Source organism: Olea europaea, unplaced genomic scaffold, assembly GCF_002742605.1.
Source record: "Olea europaea var. sylvestris unplaced genomic scaffold, O_europaea_v1 scaffold72, whole genome shotgun sequence".
Taxonomy (NCBI): Eukaryota; Viridiplantae; Streptophyta; class Magnoliopsida; order Lamiales; family Oleaceae; genus Olea; species Olea europaea.
This window is the reverse complement of record NW_019265601.1, coordinates 463792-479720: the sequence shown is the minus strand read 5'-3', so window position 1 is coordinate 479720 and position 15929 is coordinate 463792. Positions and strand designations below refer to the sequence as shown.

General features: G+C 33.1%; 1 protein-coding gene across 1 annotated transcript; it reads right to left on the bottom strand.

The window, feature by feature from the left end:
• Positions 1–14330: 14330 nt before the first annotated feature.
• On the bottom strand, positions 14331–15400 carry LOC111390834 (zinc finger BED domain-containing protein DAYSLEEPER-like). The gene is made up of 3 exons (XM_023015948.1): positions 14815–15400; positions 14673–14740; positions 14331–14585 (listed from the first exon to the last, which is right to left on the bottom strand). The coding sequence occupies exons 1-3, from the start codon at positions 15374–15376 to the stop codon at positions 14553–14555; spliced, it is 663 nt and encodes a 220-aa protein (XP_022871716.1). The 5' UTR covers positions 15377–15400; the 3' UTR covers positions 14331–14552.
• Between the last annotated feature and the right edge of the window lie 529 nt (positions 15401–15929).

Genomic DNA, 15929 nt, shown 5'->3' with positions numbered 1-15929 from the left:
GGGGGGGGGGGGGGGGGGGGGGGGGGGGGGGGGGGGGGGGGGGGGGGGGGGGGGGGGGGGGGGGGGGGGGGGGGAAAGGAAGCAAAAACAAAGGAATTTGCCTGAAATTGGCCCTATCTTGTTCGTTAGTTCGTTTCCATTCAAATTTAATAAGAATTTGTCAAAATGGACATTCCCAAAATTTCTCCAAAATTCGGGAAGTTGCATATTTGTGCTTGCGCAAGTCCTACTTTGCCATAAAGTCTAACTCCTTCAGCACTACATTATCTCCCCAGGTTGAGAAAAAATCGCCCTTGAATTTGGTGGGGAAGGAAGGTTATCATCAAAATTATCATCATGAAATGGCAAGAGCTGTTTGACATTAAAAACGCCGGATGTATGAATATGACTAGGTAGCTTCAAACGATATGCAATGGGATTAATCTTCTCAACGATCTCTAATGGATCAAATTTTCTTGTGGAAAGCTTGTTATATTCATGAGTAGGGATATGATCTTTTGTTAACGCTGCCCAAACAAAAATTACCAAAATCAAACTTGACATGGCGATGTTTAAGATCCGCATCGTGCTTATCCGTAGTAGCCTGTAAATGCTCATAAGTCTACGAATGAATCTGCTTCAGTTGTTGAACAAAATCTTCACTTTACCATGTACTTTAATAGTATTAGAAATTGGAACCAAATCAAGAGGACTGCAAGGGACGAGACCATACACCACCTGAAAAGGACTAAAGACTGTACTTCGATTAACTACATGGTTTCAAGCAAATTCTGGTTGGCACAATTTTTTATCCCAAGACTTGATAAAATCACCATCTAGGCAACGAAGTATATCACCTAAGGAGCGGTTGATAGCCTCAGTTTGACCATTCGTTTGAGGATGATAGGCATTGCTAAAGTCCAACTTTGTATTGACCAAACACCATAGGCTGCCCCAAAAGTGACTAAGGAAGTGAGAATCCCAATCAGACACAATAGAAAGAGGAAGTTTACATAGGTGATAGACCTCACATAAATAATGCAATGCCATAGTTACAGCATCCGTAGTCTTCTTTCAGGGAAGAAATGGACAACCTTGGAAAAACGATCGACTACTAGAAAAATAGAATTAAATCTGCGCTGAGTCTTGGGAAGCCCCAAGATGGAATCCATACTAACATTTGTCAAAGGTTGTGTCGGAATATATAGGGGCATATACAAGCTAGCATTAGTAACCTTACCTTTATCAAAATGACATGTTCGACAACTCTCCACAAATTTACCGAAATCTTTGCACGATAATGGCAAAAAATAAGAAGTAACAACGAGTTGTAATGTTCAATCACAACCCACATGGCCCTTATTATGTAATTCTTGAATTATCTTAAGCCGCAAATTGCCCTCTAGAATGCATAACTGATTTCATTAAAAAGAATCGTCGACCATAAAAACTCTGAATGCAAACTCTTCTGCAACTTCCAAATAATTTGTGAAAATTATGGATTAGTAGCATATAAATCGCTAATAGTGTCAAAACCTGGGAACTCCACTCGCAGTTCTGTCAAAAGCTTTTATCGCCTACTCAACACATTCGCTACCTTATTAAGGGCATCTGCTTTGTGATTAATCACAAAGGTAAATTGTTCTAAATTAGCAATCGAAGAGGCATGTTGAACAGATACCTTATCTTAAGAACCAAGGTGTTTAAGGGCGTCATGATTAGTATATAAAATGAACTCCTTCTAGAGCAAGTATTGACGCCAATGCCGAATCACCTAAACTATTGCATAGAACTCCACGTCATAAATATTATATCGAGAATTAGGACCAGAAAGTTTGCGGCTGAAGTAGCAATAGGAAGGTTGGCTTGGCTCAGCACATCACCAATACCCACCTTTGAAGCATCACAATGCAATTCAAACGGTTGAGTAAAATCAGGCAACACCAAAACTGGGAACAGTTATCAATTTTTGCTCAATCAACTGAAGAGATGCTTTTCCCTCAAGACTCCACTAGAACTTACTTTCCTTTATACAGTCTATAATTGGCGTCATGATGCTACCAAAATGTGGTATAAACCTACGATGAAAGGAGGAAAGACCATGAAAACTCTGCATTTCTGTAATAGGCTATGGACATTGATTTATTGCCTCTACCTTGGAGGCGTCAATTGCTAATCCTTCCTTCGTCACCACATACCTCAATAATAGAACAAGGTCACTTAGAAAGGTATACTTCTTGATCTCAGCATAAAATTTATCACTTCTTAAAATAAATTGACTGTTTTGGTTACCCTTTTCAGTAACCGTTTGGTCACTAGAATTCAGTTACCGTTTGGATCATTGAACTTTTTTTTATTTTTTTCTCTTCTATTACAAATATCCCCCTAACCCCCAATTTTTTTCGTATCACAACTTCATTCTCACTTCTCAACTCTCTTTTATATCAATTATTGAGTTTTTACTCTCTTGTGTTGTTGTGCAAAATATACAATATCGATTCATTTTTTACTATTTATTAAGTTAGAATTTCAATTCATCCAATTCTCAGTTCTCACTACATTTATATTTTTATAACAATCAAACAAATGGATCAACGCTCATTTGTTGAGAGCTTGTTCGATGAGGGATGTGGGCCACATGGCGAATTGCCAAGGACGCGGCAAAGTCAATTTTCAAATGAATTTTTCGGTCTAAATGATGTACTTATACCTGAAAATGTTCACATTCACAGTCATGGAACTCACAATTCAATTGATTTAGATTAGATTAACGTTTTTGAAGCAAAACATGAGGACGAAGATTCCAAATTAAACATCTCAAAAGGGCAAAAAATAAGCAAAATGTTGGGATCACTTTAAGTTGATTTCAACGAAAAAGCTCGTCGATGACCTTGCAGAATTTAAGGAGCATGTAAATACTGTCAACAAAAATTGACATGGCAAAAAGGAATTGGCACCACCCATCTCAATTGCCACTACAAAGCATATGTGGCCAGACATGGACTTCTTCCAGCTGGTCAAACACAATTGCAATTTGGCAGTCCAGGCACTAGTTCTACGATTTCACCCTTATCCATGTGGGTGTATTCGAAGGACAATACTCGAATTGAAATGGTGAAATTTGTTACAGCCATTGAGTTGCCTCTGGTTATTGCCGACAACCAACACTTCGTCTCGTTCATCAAAGAATATCTGCAACCAAGGTACGTTGGGGTAAGTCAAAATACTATTTGTGTCGATACAATACAATATTTCAATGATTCAAAATAACAATTAATTATGGCTTTGCAGCAATATGTGGGTGTTATATCTATAACTTCTGATATATGGGAAAGGGTTGATAAAAGAGCATATATAACTGCAATCACACACTATATAGACCCACTTTGATGCATGCATAAAAGAATTATTGTTTTAGAATTATTGAGTTTTCTCACAATGCTAATAATATATATAATGCTATTATCAGTATTGTTAGAAAATATAATTGCGAGACTAAAATTCGGTCTTTTACTTTCAATAATGCTAGTGTTAATAAGGTAGTCATTGATAAATTGTGTAGGGTGCTTCAACCTGAATTTGGTGGGGATTTATCTCATATTCGTTGTGCATGTCATATTTTGAATTTAATTGTGCAAGATAGCTTAAAACATATAAAGGATGAATTTCAAATGATTAGGAACACATTAGTTTATATTACGATCTCTCCTAGTAGAAAACAAGCATTTGAAGATTTTTGTGTCGAACTAAGGGTGACGACTGCTAAAACATTTGTTAACTACGTAGGCCATAGATGAAACTCTAATTACTTGCTATTAAAATCATGTGAAGGTTTCAAACATTCAATAACTGACTTTTAGTTTTGAAAGTTAAATGATTTTTGACATCTTTTATGAGACCACAAAGATTTTATAGGGCGTTTATTATCCTACAAGTTGTATCGTGCTTGAACGCCTTTATACAATTGCAAGAACATTCCATAAATATAAAAATGATATTGATTTTAGTGAAATTATAATTGCTATGGAATTAAAGTTTATAAAATATTGGGAAGAACTACTTATGTTATTTCCTTTAGTATGCGCAATGGACCCCAGATACAATATATCGGGAACTAAATATGTAATTGATCAAATCAATAAAACCTTAATACTTGATGCACCTATCACATATAAGAATTTAGAGAAAATATTATGGGGAATGTATGATTTATATGCGGAACGAATGGGTGCGAATGTTAGTCGGTTACCCTCTGGACCTTTTCCTTCGGCTAAAATTGAAGAAGATGATGCCGAAATAATGAATTTATTTCAAAGCATTAATACATTTAGATATGATGCAACTGCAATGTGCTCATCTAGTGCCAAGTAGTCTATACTTGCATCTCATTAAACATCGGTGGCAACTGAAAAGGCGATGCCTGTCGAATTAATTGATTACTTCAATCATAATTTGCCAACAGACGGAACAATTAAAAAAAAGTTTAGAAGAAATAATTGAATTATGGCGAAAGTATGAAAGACGTTGGTCAATTGTTTCTGCAATTGCAATAGATCTGATGAGATGTCTGGAGTCGGCTGAAAGAAAATGTTTTGCAAGCGTTAATGTGCGTGAAGGATTGGCAGGATGTTCATTTTCGATTACAAGATAAATACGCTAAAATTGCAAGTCGTCAAATAAGTGATATTTGATTTAATTATATTAATCAAAATTTTCTTATTTTTTAATTGTTAAATTTAATTTTTTTTAAAAATTGTACACGTTACAACAAGTTGTTTGTGTACAATTTTTAACTCCGTCTACTTAAAATTGATATAGCCAGTCCCAAATCCGGATAGAAGATGAGGGTTTACATTTTATCTACTTCAAAAAGAAATCGAAAAAATGTATTTTTTGTAAATGTAATTCAAAAACAATCCCTCTTCATTACATAAATATTTTATATTTTATAAAAAATATTACAATATGATAGAAATATAAAAAAAAAGTCTCTTCATTAAATTATTTTTTTAAAAATGCATTAAATTATTTTTTAACACTTTTTTATTTTTTAAAAAGTGTCTTCATTAAATTATTTGTGTTTGTCTGTATTTAAAAAAAATTGACGAGCTCGCGAGCCAAACTTGGCTCGCACGAGCTTGCCCAAAATGAACCAGCCGTGCACGAGCGTGAATCGAGCTCGTGAGTTTACGGGCCGAGCCGGCTCTGCTCGGCCCATTGATATCCCTATGAATATGATCCTTACGGTTAGCTCTATAAATCAAAATATCATCAAAGTAAACTACAACAAATTTACCAATGAATGGACAAAAAACTTGATTCATAACCCGCATAAAAGTACTAGGAGCATTGGAAATGCCGAATGGCATAATTAGCTATTCAAACAGTTATTCCCTCATCTTAAAGGCTAATTTTCACTCATACCCCAGTTTGATATGAATCTAATGATACCCACTTTTCAAATCAAGCTTACTGAACATAGCTGATCCAGCAAATCATTCAAGAGAGGATTAGGAAAATGGTAACGTACCTTAATCTTGCGTCATTGGTAATGCAGCGATAAATTTTTTTTTTTTTTGGTGTTCAACTATAGAGAAATCATATTAGAACATCGCATATCAGAACATAACTTGTGCGGCTCTTTGATACTCTTTAGACTTCTAATGCATTCTCTTGTTCATATGAGATCTTCTTAGACATCTTGGCCTCCTTAAAGGACTATACTACCAACTTCAAAAGGCTTCTTAACTTTTACAACTCTTTTACATTAATCCATTTATCTAAAGAATTATCAATATACTAAAAACCTAACAATCTCTCTCTTTGACATTCTGTGACAAAACTAAAAAATAAAATCAAGATAATAAAAGAAAAAATCTAACCTACCCAAGTTCTATTTCCTAGAATCAAAGGCTCAGATATCCAGTGTAAAAGTACGTGATACAAAAAAAATAACAATTCGAACACATAATCATAACTAAGTATGCTAGAATGAGAAGTGATACTAATGTCAATCAAAACACCAGCTAAAACATTAATATTACAGAACATCAAAACTCAAATAGCACCTATGCAATTAATCAATCTTTTTCTTATTGCAAATGCAAAATGCAACCAATCCAATCGCTTTCTCCCTGTGGTTATTTTCTCCCATTCAAATAACGAAGGAAATAATATCGAAATCAAGTGGAACATCAATATATAGCAACTCAAAATGCAGTTGATAGTATGCACAAGTATAATTAACGATTAGTAAACTTTTCCTCATACTCAATTTAAGTTAAGATGGAGTAAATTGTACAAGTGACTCATGTGTAAAGTGTCATTAATCCATTGTAAGTAGGACTCAACACCTTAATTTTGTGAGAAATGACATACTAGCATCATTGTCAATAAGTCTATCCTTCTACTTATAGAAGTGAAACCATTTAGATCACATTAGGACCTTTAAATGAAGATCATATTGCATATATATTTTTCTTTTTTTCTCTCCTCAATTTTGAGCATTTATATATTTCACATTTTTCAATATTTTTAAAGTTCATCATATTTTTTTTATATCTTAAGTGCATTGTCCTTCTTCATTAAGCAACTAAGATGACCAGTGTAAAAAGCTTTAAGCCTGTTAACCCAAGTTAGTTGACCATCGCCACTAGGTTTTGAGACACCCCGCAAACTTAATAGCTCGAGTCAAATAGACTCGGAAGAAGAATATAAGATATTGAACTTTTTATGTAACTGGGAATATACTTGAGTTTTAAGTCTAATAAATTTGGTCAATTCATGTTCAGAGTCACCTTACTAATATGTGATTACCATCCCAAATCTCAACCACGCGATTGAGTCCCATTTACAAGATCATAGAGTGTGTAGTGCAGACGGTACATGAAGACACCTATACTCAATAATCCATAAAAACCTAAGCAATCAATGGAAAACATGCTACAACTCATCAATTATGTCTATATATGATCACAACACACAAGTTAAAGAATGTAATGTATCATGCTATAGTAAAAATTTCCATCTCCCCTCACTTTTTTTTTTTCAATTTTTCAAAATTTTGTTCTTTTTGTTTTTAAGAAATGAATGTACCATATACAAAATAAAAGAAATGACAAATACACAAAACAAAACAAAAATGTGCATGTGCTAATGGATATAGAGTAAAGATGCACATGCATGAAACAACTATTTAAAAAGCATATAAACAAATGTGATACATACATAAATCAATGACACACAATGATTAGGCACAATCATACACTAGACTTACCTAATCAGTTAGGTTTATAAGCACTCTTACCTTTAAGAGCACCGCGATCTACATCATAGTTTTGTAGACCACACTTATTCACCCAAACCTGCTTAGTGGAAGAATAATTTCCAGACAACTGTGTCACTAACGTGGTCAATTAACTCACTTGATTAGTAAAGAATCCAATCTGACCAACAAAGTCTTGATTTTTATTCCTATTTAAGCTCTTGTTTCTATGTTTGTTCACAAATTGATGACACCTAGGGCGTATATGTCCTAACTCACAACAGTGAAAGCATATAGGGATAAATCTATAAATAAAGTTGTGTGATCATTGATGTCTATTCTTAGGTTGACAGGTCTTATGCTATCTAGTAGGCCTCTATCCTACAAATTCCTTATTCTTAGGTTCCAAATTAAGCACATGTTTAGGCTTGTCATTTGCAGCGACAATAACAACCTTTGAAGTACTAGCAGCATCATGATCTTTCGACCTGTATCCTTCACCTCCTCCTCTATTACCAGTCGGCTTCTCGAACCTAGGATGTTATCTAACTATAAAAACCACTAGAAAAGCAAGAAGCTGAGACTTCAAATACTCTAGATCACTCATAAAGTTCTTAACTTGGATTTTTAAAGTCTCATTCTCAACGGTCAGCTCACTAGCTTTCCTAGAGTATTTCTCAAGCTCACTAGTACGATTCTTAACATGAGTATCTAAAGATTTATTTATTGATTTCAATTAAGTTAGGGTTGAGGAAGATTCCTGATGGTCTGCTACAAGTTTTTCTTTCTCAAGCTCAAGTTCTTTGACCTTAGTACACAAGGCTTTGTTCTTGGTCAGAATCTTAATACTCTCCTCATACATTTTATCATACGCCTCATGGATATCTACTGCACTATCAGTTTCTTTTCCAGATTGCTCACCACTGTCTATGTCATCATCTTTTCTCACTTCTAGTCCTAGCAATGAAGGCAACGTATTTCCTACTTTCCTCACGAGTGAACAACCACACAAAATTCGTGCTAGGGCTTAGGTATTTTATAGTTGAAGGTGTTAGGTAGTTTGGACCACTGTAAGACTCTTAAAAAATGCGAATTAGAGTTTTTCGAGTAACAGTGTCACTCAAGTGAGGAGCTTTCTCTCTCGATCTCCGATTGATGTGATTTAAATAGAGTTGGAAATAGAGATGGCAATTTGAACCATCAAAATCGAAAACCGCGGTTAACCGAAATGAATGGAGCGAAAAAAATTGAACCGATTGTACAATGGGACGGATATGATTTTGATTTTAATGAATCGGTTCGTAATGGTGCGAGTATGGTATTTACGTCGTCGAACTGAAACCGAACCGATTACCCTCTAAGGGAAAAAAAACACAATTGAATTGATTATGGGCTTTACACTACTTTTCTATCCAGACCAAAATAAAATCCATCCCCTCCTCATTATATCTACCTGACTCATTCGGCCAGCCCACTTACTATTAGCCCATAATAGCATTAGTATGACAGTATATAAATGCAAACCCTACTCTCCACAAATCACAAACTCACGCACGGCTCCACTGCCTCTACGGTCCAAGTCGTCGCCGCCTCCGAAAATTTGTTACATTTGTTAGTCATTCTATTACTGCTGATCATGTAAAAATAGAGTTCGATATTTTTCTAGACGTGCCAGTATTGCCAAGGATGAATCGGAATCAACTTTGAATGCTGATCTATACTAGTAAGACTTGTAGGGAAGAATGAATCAAGTAACTTCGATGCACAACAATTAAGAATGAAGGAAAAGTTTAGTATTATTATATTTATAATATTGTTTGTTAAATTTGTATTTTATAATTGAAAATTAGGATAATGTTTGCATTTACGTTTGAAATATTGTTTGATAATGTTTGCATTTTCGTTTGGAATATTATGTTTTTGTTTTCATTGACTTTTTTCATAAATTCTTTTATATCAATTTGATGGATAAACCTATAAAAAATAATTTATTTTCGTGGTTATTAATTGAACCGAACCGTACCGAACCGATTTACGTGTTATGGTGCGGTTATGATTTTGGCTGAACCGACCCTTAACCGAATCGTTGCCAACCCTAGTTGGAAAGCTATCTCAAAGGACACAATTTATATAGAAACAGCCTTGTCCAAATTTCAATATTTTCTATGTGAAAAATGTATTGCAATTTATGACTGAGAATTTAAAACATAACTTGTGCGGCTCTTTGACACTCTTTAAATTTTTAATTGCATTTCTTTGATCATATGTGATCTTCTTGGACATCTTTACCTTCTTCAAGAACTATACTATCAATTTCGAAAGAATTCTTCAGTTTTACAACTCTTTTACATTCATCCATTTATCTAAAGAAGCGCCAATATAATAGAAAACTAACAGTAGGTCTAAGTCAAGTGCTAAAAGGAAGATGTGTTTTTAGCTATGATAAATTTAGACATGGTGAAATAGACTGCCCTAAGAATGATAATAAAAGTAAAGATAATGAGAGAGATGAGACAAATGTAGCTGTAGGGTTGAGTGATGACCCTAGTGAGGTTTAGTAAAAGTAAACCTAGTTATTGCATGTGCATCTTTATGTATTCCTTTTTGTATGCATGTGATTATTTAATTCAGTTACATGATTCTAGGTTGCATTTCAATGTGTTTCATATGTGCATTATGAATTGGAGTGATCTTATTACCTGGTGTAGTTGTTTGCATTCATAGTGGGTTGAAATGCATCAGTAGTGATTTGTGTGTCTATTGGTGAGGTGAAGCATAAATGCTTGAAGGTGTATTGGTAATAAGCACATGGATGTGGATGTGACATTTGGATCACGAGTGAAGATGTGATTAAATGTTGAAATCCTTTATTTGTGAAGAGACCTTGTCGGGTGGAGTGTGAGAGAGAGACTTTTACCACTTCTATCCAAGTAGGTTGAAAGAAGTGATGTGGTGATAGAGGATTATCCCATGGACCTAGGATTTATTGTGATTTACTAGTTAGACATGGGTTTCGTGATCGATCTAGTTAGCATGGTGAGCGATGAGAGGAGATATATGTTCTCAAGGTGTGAGCAACATGAAATGGGATAGGATAAGTGTGGTAACATCTGTTGTGGATCATTTATGCATTTGTTGCATGTGTGTTGATCGTTTACTGATTAATCTGTGGTTATGTGTAAACATGTTCTTTTTGAGAAGATCTATATGTTATCCTATATTATATCTTCATTGCATGATTATTTGCTCTTGATCATATACTATGATTATCAGCAAAAAATTAAAATCACAACAACAAAAATTAACTATTTAAAAATAAAATTGCGGTACAACTAGATTGGGGAGCAATCTCTTGAATGGAGCATAAATTGCTTCGACAACTTTGATTGAGGAGTATTGGTAAGTGAACCGGAATGCAACTTGTCCTTTTTTGCTCAAGAAACTCCTCTGCTAGCTTTTGTGGGCCCGTAGACACCATACTCCACCGTTCAGTCAAAATCCTTTGGATCAAAAATGACCATTTGCCACTGTAGAGTAGGTCTGACTTGCCACTAGCAGCACCTGTCTAAATAGTATTCCAATCACATGGCAGCAGTAATATTAGTATACGGAAGGAAAACACATATATAGTTTTGACCTAACTCATGCTGGTTTGGAATGAAATAATGAAATTGAACTAGCAGTGAATCGAAATCACTATTGGAATTGAACACATCTTTCATGATTGAAATTGGAATTAAACACAAATATATGAAACAAAGTGTGTACCAGTTATCCCATTTCCCAAAGTTTACGAAAGTCATACGAGTAATTGGCAATTAACATGCTTTGCCTCCCATACAGGGTTGGAAAGACATTCAATGGAAAAAGAATCATATTGCATTATTTGATTGAAACTTCTACAAGTAGAAAGAATAAATATGATCATGTTTACTTGAAAATGAAACTCCAATAAATTTTGAGCTTTATTTATTCTCCCCTTTAATTCCTACTATCACATGACATGTTTCAAATTATCTTTTTAAGACAACTGATTTTTTAATTTATTTTTTTTATTTTTTTAATGAAATTTTAAGTAAAATATCATGAACAGCTATTTCTTTACTTATACAAGCATAATTATTAAAATGTAATTTTTTTTTCCCACATAACTTATTTTAAACCTATTGGAGTAAATTGTATAAGCTACTCATGTGTGAAAGATACAACTAAACTCATGTAAGCAAGTTTCAAAACCTTAAATCGGTGAGAAAGGTCATGCAAAGAATCATTTGTGAATGAATATATTCTTCAAATTATGAAGGCAAACCCAGTGCTATTAGGACCTATTAAATAAATAGCTCATTATTAATTTTTCGATGTACAGAAAACTTCGATAAATAAATGTTCGATAAATTAATAATCTCTTTTAAATAATTAAAATTTCCGGTCTCGACTTAAGCCAGTAAACTAAATTAAAATGCATAAGATATTAATTTTTTTGAAATCCTTTAAGGCCTAACGTGTGTGTGTGTGTGTGTAAAACTTAATTTGACAATATTTTCTTCAGTTAGTTTCTTTATCAAAATATGCATATGAAGTCATTCCTTTTTTTAATAACCAAACCAAACTCAACTTCGTTCTTAATTTTTTGCGAAGCACATACTGCACATGGCATTTTATTTATTTATTTGTTTTTTTTTCCATTTTGTACCCAAACCAAGCTCAAATTCCTTTTTTTTTTCAATGCTGAAACTATAATTACCTACTTTGTGTGATTCTTAATGTGATATCAATTTTTAAAATCATTTTTATCTCTCAAGCATTAAAGTATAATAAATGTTAAAGTTGTTTCTGATGCCTTCACCTATAATCTATTGACGGTCAAGATTGGCATGAAACCAAAAGAGTGACTTATTGATTCATAGGAGCTTTAACTGGAAATACATTTAATAGAAATGGACTTGTACTAAATTGAAATTATTATTGGAACTTGACATAATATCTCTTGCCTTTTGATGATCCATTTTCTTCCTTTGTGCATAGTGCACTATTTAATGATTTATGAAAAAGATTAAGATTTTAAACGGGTTCTTATTAATTTGTGAATGAATTCTGCTTTTTGATGTTTAAATTAATCATTTCATTGTATAGAATGGGCTCACGAGTCTAAATATGATGTCACAAAAAATAATGTGTAATTTTACCTTAATATGTCTGAAAATAGTAACTTAACTAAAGTCTTAATTAAACAATTAGTTTTGATTAAAAATATGAGCAAAATTTTAAATGGAAAAGATCTCCTCATTCATTTTTAGATTGAAACTTCCACATGTAGAAGAAAGAATAAATGTGATATTTTTTTACTTGAAAAATAAACTGCAATAAATTTTGAGCTCCATTTATTATCTCCTTTAATTCCTACTATCACATGGCTAGCTTCAAATTGCTGTATAAAAAATTTGAGCCATTTCTTTAACCAGGAAAATAAAAAACAAAATAAAAATTAGACTCTTAGTTTACTTATGAAACCATGACCTTTGTTGCTTAGTTTCTATTATTTTTGACATTGAAGATTGATTCGTTTATTATAGCTTTGTATTTACACATATAATTTTCTTGTTTAAAATTTATTAATGCATAAGTTGCGAAATGTTAAAAGTAAAATAAAATAAAATAAAAATCCAATTGCTTTCTTAATATTGCATTCGTGTGGCTCAAATGTACTGAATGTTTTATATATGGAATTTCGTGTACGATGAAATTGCGAGGCTAAATATTTTTTTTTTCCTTATTTTCCTAATTTGGGGTGAACATAATTATTTAGTTCCTATTTCAGATGGTAAAATTTACAGACCTTACTTAAACATCAATAAACCAATATTTGCATTCTGTTTTACAGTTTTCTCGATTTTTGAGAGTCGGGATGGGTCGGAATTTAAAATTGTCCATGAAGATGATTTAAGCTTAAATTAAGTGAAATTTTTAAGTTGTACTTGAAATACATATTCTCACGAATTCAGATATAACACAACATATGTTTTACACACCCTTCATATGTAACATTTGAATAATGGACGAAGACAATAAAAAAATTAGCTGAATGATAGACTCCATCTTTTTTTCCTTTATGGTCTATATGCAAAAGAAAACAAAACATGTTAAAGTTAGAACATTCCTATTTGTCTCCTTTTTAAAATAAAACTCTTTAATTTTCATATTCATTTTTAACTATATATTTATATAATAAAATATTTTGCACTTAAATTCAAAAGTTTTCTGTACTTTTTAATCACAAATTCTTCAAAAATATTGCTATTCAAAAATCAAAATTTTCAAAAATTGGCCATCAGATGGGGTTTATAAAGACTATCGTATGTATAATAGAGAACATCTTTAAATTTAGTGAGAAAATTTTTATTCACTCTAATAATTCTCTTTATTTTGACTCTTCATTTCGTATATTTGACAAATATTTATTTGCGTTTTTCCATCCTTTATTTAACATATTTTTTATATGTCAACAACCAATCAATTCAAATATTATTCAATAATTTAAGAAATAGAATTTGTAGCTTATTAAATGATATCGTTATAAAATAAAAACAGAGAGCAAATTTGAGTCTAGTGTAAAACTCCTCTCTATTTTAAAAAGATAGAATAGTGAGTCTATTTAAAATAGAGAGTGTTTTGAGTTTAGATAATTTTTTGGAAATGTTTTTAATAGTAAACTGTGACCAAACTTCAGCCGTTTAACTTAAATTTGCTCGAGCTCTGTTGAAATAATGCATGGATTCAGGCAAATATTCTTTTCAAATACCATACCAACTTTTGAACATTTTCCAATGTTGGAAAAGGACAATCAATTTATTTCATCTTAACAATTCACTCACCAAATTCATATAAAACGAATTCTTCCAATTAATTTTCTTTCCTTTTCAGAATTGATACATTTTCAATTATGTAGGGATGGCAACGGTTCGGTTCGGGATCGGTTCGTCCAAAACCATCACCGAACCATCAATTTTTTGGTCATACCATAACCGCACCATAACCACGAAAGTCGGTTCGGTTCGGTTTCGGTTCGTATCTCGGTTCGGGTCGTTAATAACCACGAAAATAAGTTATTTTTAATTGGTCCATCCGTCGAATTAAAATGAAAACAAAAACATGATACTAAGTTAATGTAACGAACAACAATACATCCCAAATGAAAATGCAAAAAAATCCCAATTCTCAAACACAAAATCCAAATTTAACAAACAATATTCAATAACTCAAAAAACTTCAACTTCAATTCATATTCAATCTTCATTCTTCTCCACAACTCTTACTGGCATCCGTCAAAACTCAAAGTCGATTCCTATATAGTATATAAGAAATGTAAGTAGAGTAATAAATCAATAATCCATAATGTTTTTAACTAAATATTTAAACAAAAAAAATGTACCTCTTCGTCAACATCCTCGTCATCAAACTTTGCACAAGCTCCGGAATATGATGAAGGACCAGAATTTTCTACACAGAAAAGAGGAAAAAATTAGCAATAAAAGAAAGTGCATAAATAAGAAACATAAAACAATACATCCTACCATGAATATCAGACCAAAGCCAATCTCGAGCACACATTAAAGCTTCTAAAGTCTTCGGGTGAAGCCTATTTCTATGTGGGCTCACAAATCTTCCACTTGTACTAAATGCTGACTCGGATGCAACAGTAGATACTGGAATGACTAATAAATCTCTTGCAACCTTCTGTAAAGTCGGATATTTTATTGAATTTGCTTTCCACCATGTCAATAGATCAAAATCGTCCACCCTAGGCAATATTGGCTCATCTAGAAAAACATCGAACTCTGTTTTTACATGATCAGCAGTAACAGAAAGGCTAACAAATGTATCAAAACCAGCCATGCGAGAATGTTTTTCACTAGTAGTAGACGACTCTGATTGTGAAGATGATGGAAACAAATATGTATTTTCTATCGAACGATGTGGTCTCTTGTACTCTTTGAGCAACTTATGACCAAATGCTCTAACCTTTTCAACCTCTTCCTGAGCTTCATTTCCAAAAATCAAAGGAAAATAGTATTCAACTAGTTTCATCTTGTATCTAGGATCCAATATAGTTGCAACAGCTAGAATTTCATGCATGCCACTCCAATATTTATCAAACTTTTCCTTCATACTTGACGCCATCCATTTGACTTCATCGCAAGATGATGTGCTCCAATCACGGATTGCCAACTTTATGTCACAAATATTGGGAAAGTACAAATTGGCAGTAGGATATTTTGTTCCTGAAAATAATTCAGTCGCTTCATAAAATATCTCCAACTTATCACAAATCTCTGTAGCCAATTCCTAATCACTCTCACTCGGTACACTTCTGTAATGAGGCTCTCTTTGCCTTAGTCGAGGAAAAAGTTCTTTGTAAAGCAAAGCAGTATGAATCATTAGATACGTAGAGTTCCATCAAGTCTTGCAATCTAATAATAACTTTTTTCCACAAGGGATTTTCATTTGTCGTGCAACTGCCTCAAAAGTTTCAACTCTTTTTGGTGTTGCTGACCAATATGAAACACTATCGCGAATTCTCTCAACACTCGGGCTAATGACATCCAAACCATCCTTTACTATCAGGTTCAATATGTGTGCACAACACCGTAAGTGGAAAAATTCACCATTCAACAATAAAGAACCCAAA

Coding starts and splice junctions, on each gene's coding strand:
- LOC111390834 (XM_023015948.1), bottom strand. CDS start 15,376: ATGCATGAAATTCTAGCTGTTGCAACTATATTGGATCCTAGATACAAG. Junction 14,741..14,814: donor GCTTTGGTCTGATATTCATG/GTAGGATGTATT, acceptor TTTTCTGTGTAG/AAAATTCTGGTCCTTCATCA. Junction 14,586..14,672: donor ACGAGGATGTTGACGAAGAG/GTACATTTTTTT, acceptor TATACTATATAG/GAATCGACTTTGAGTTTTGA.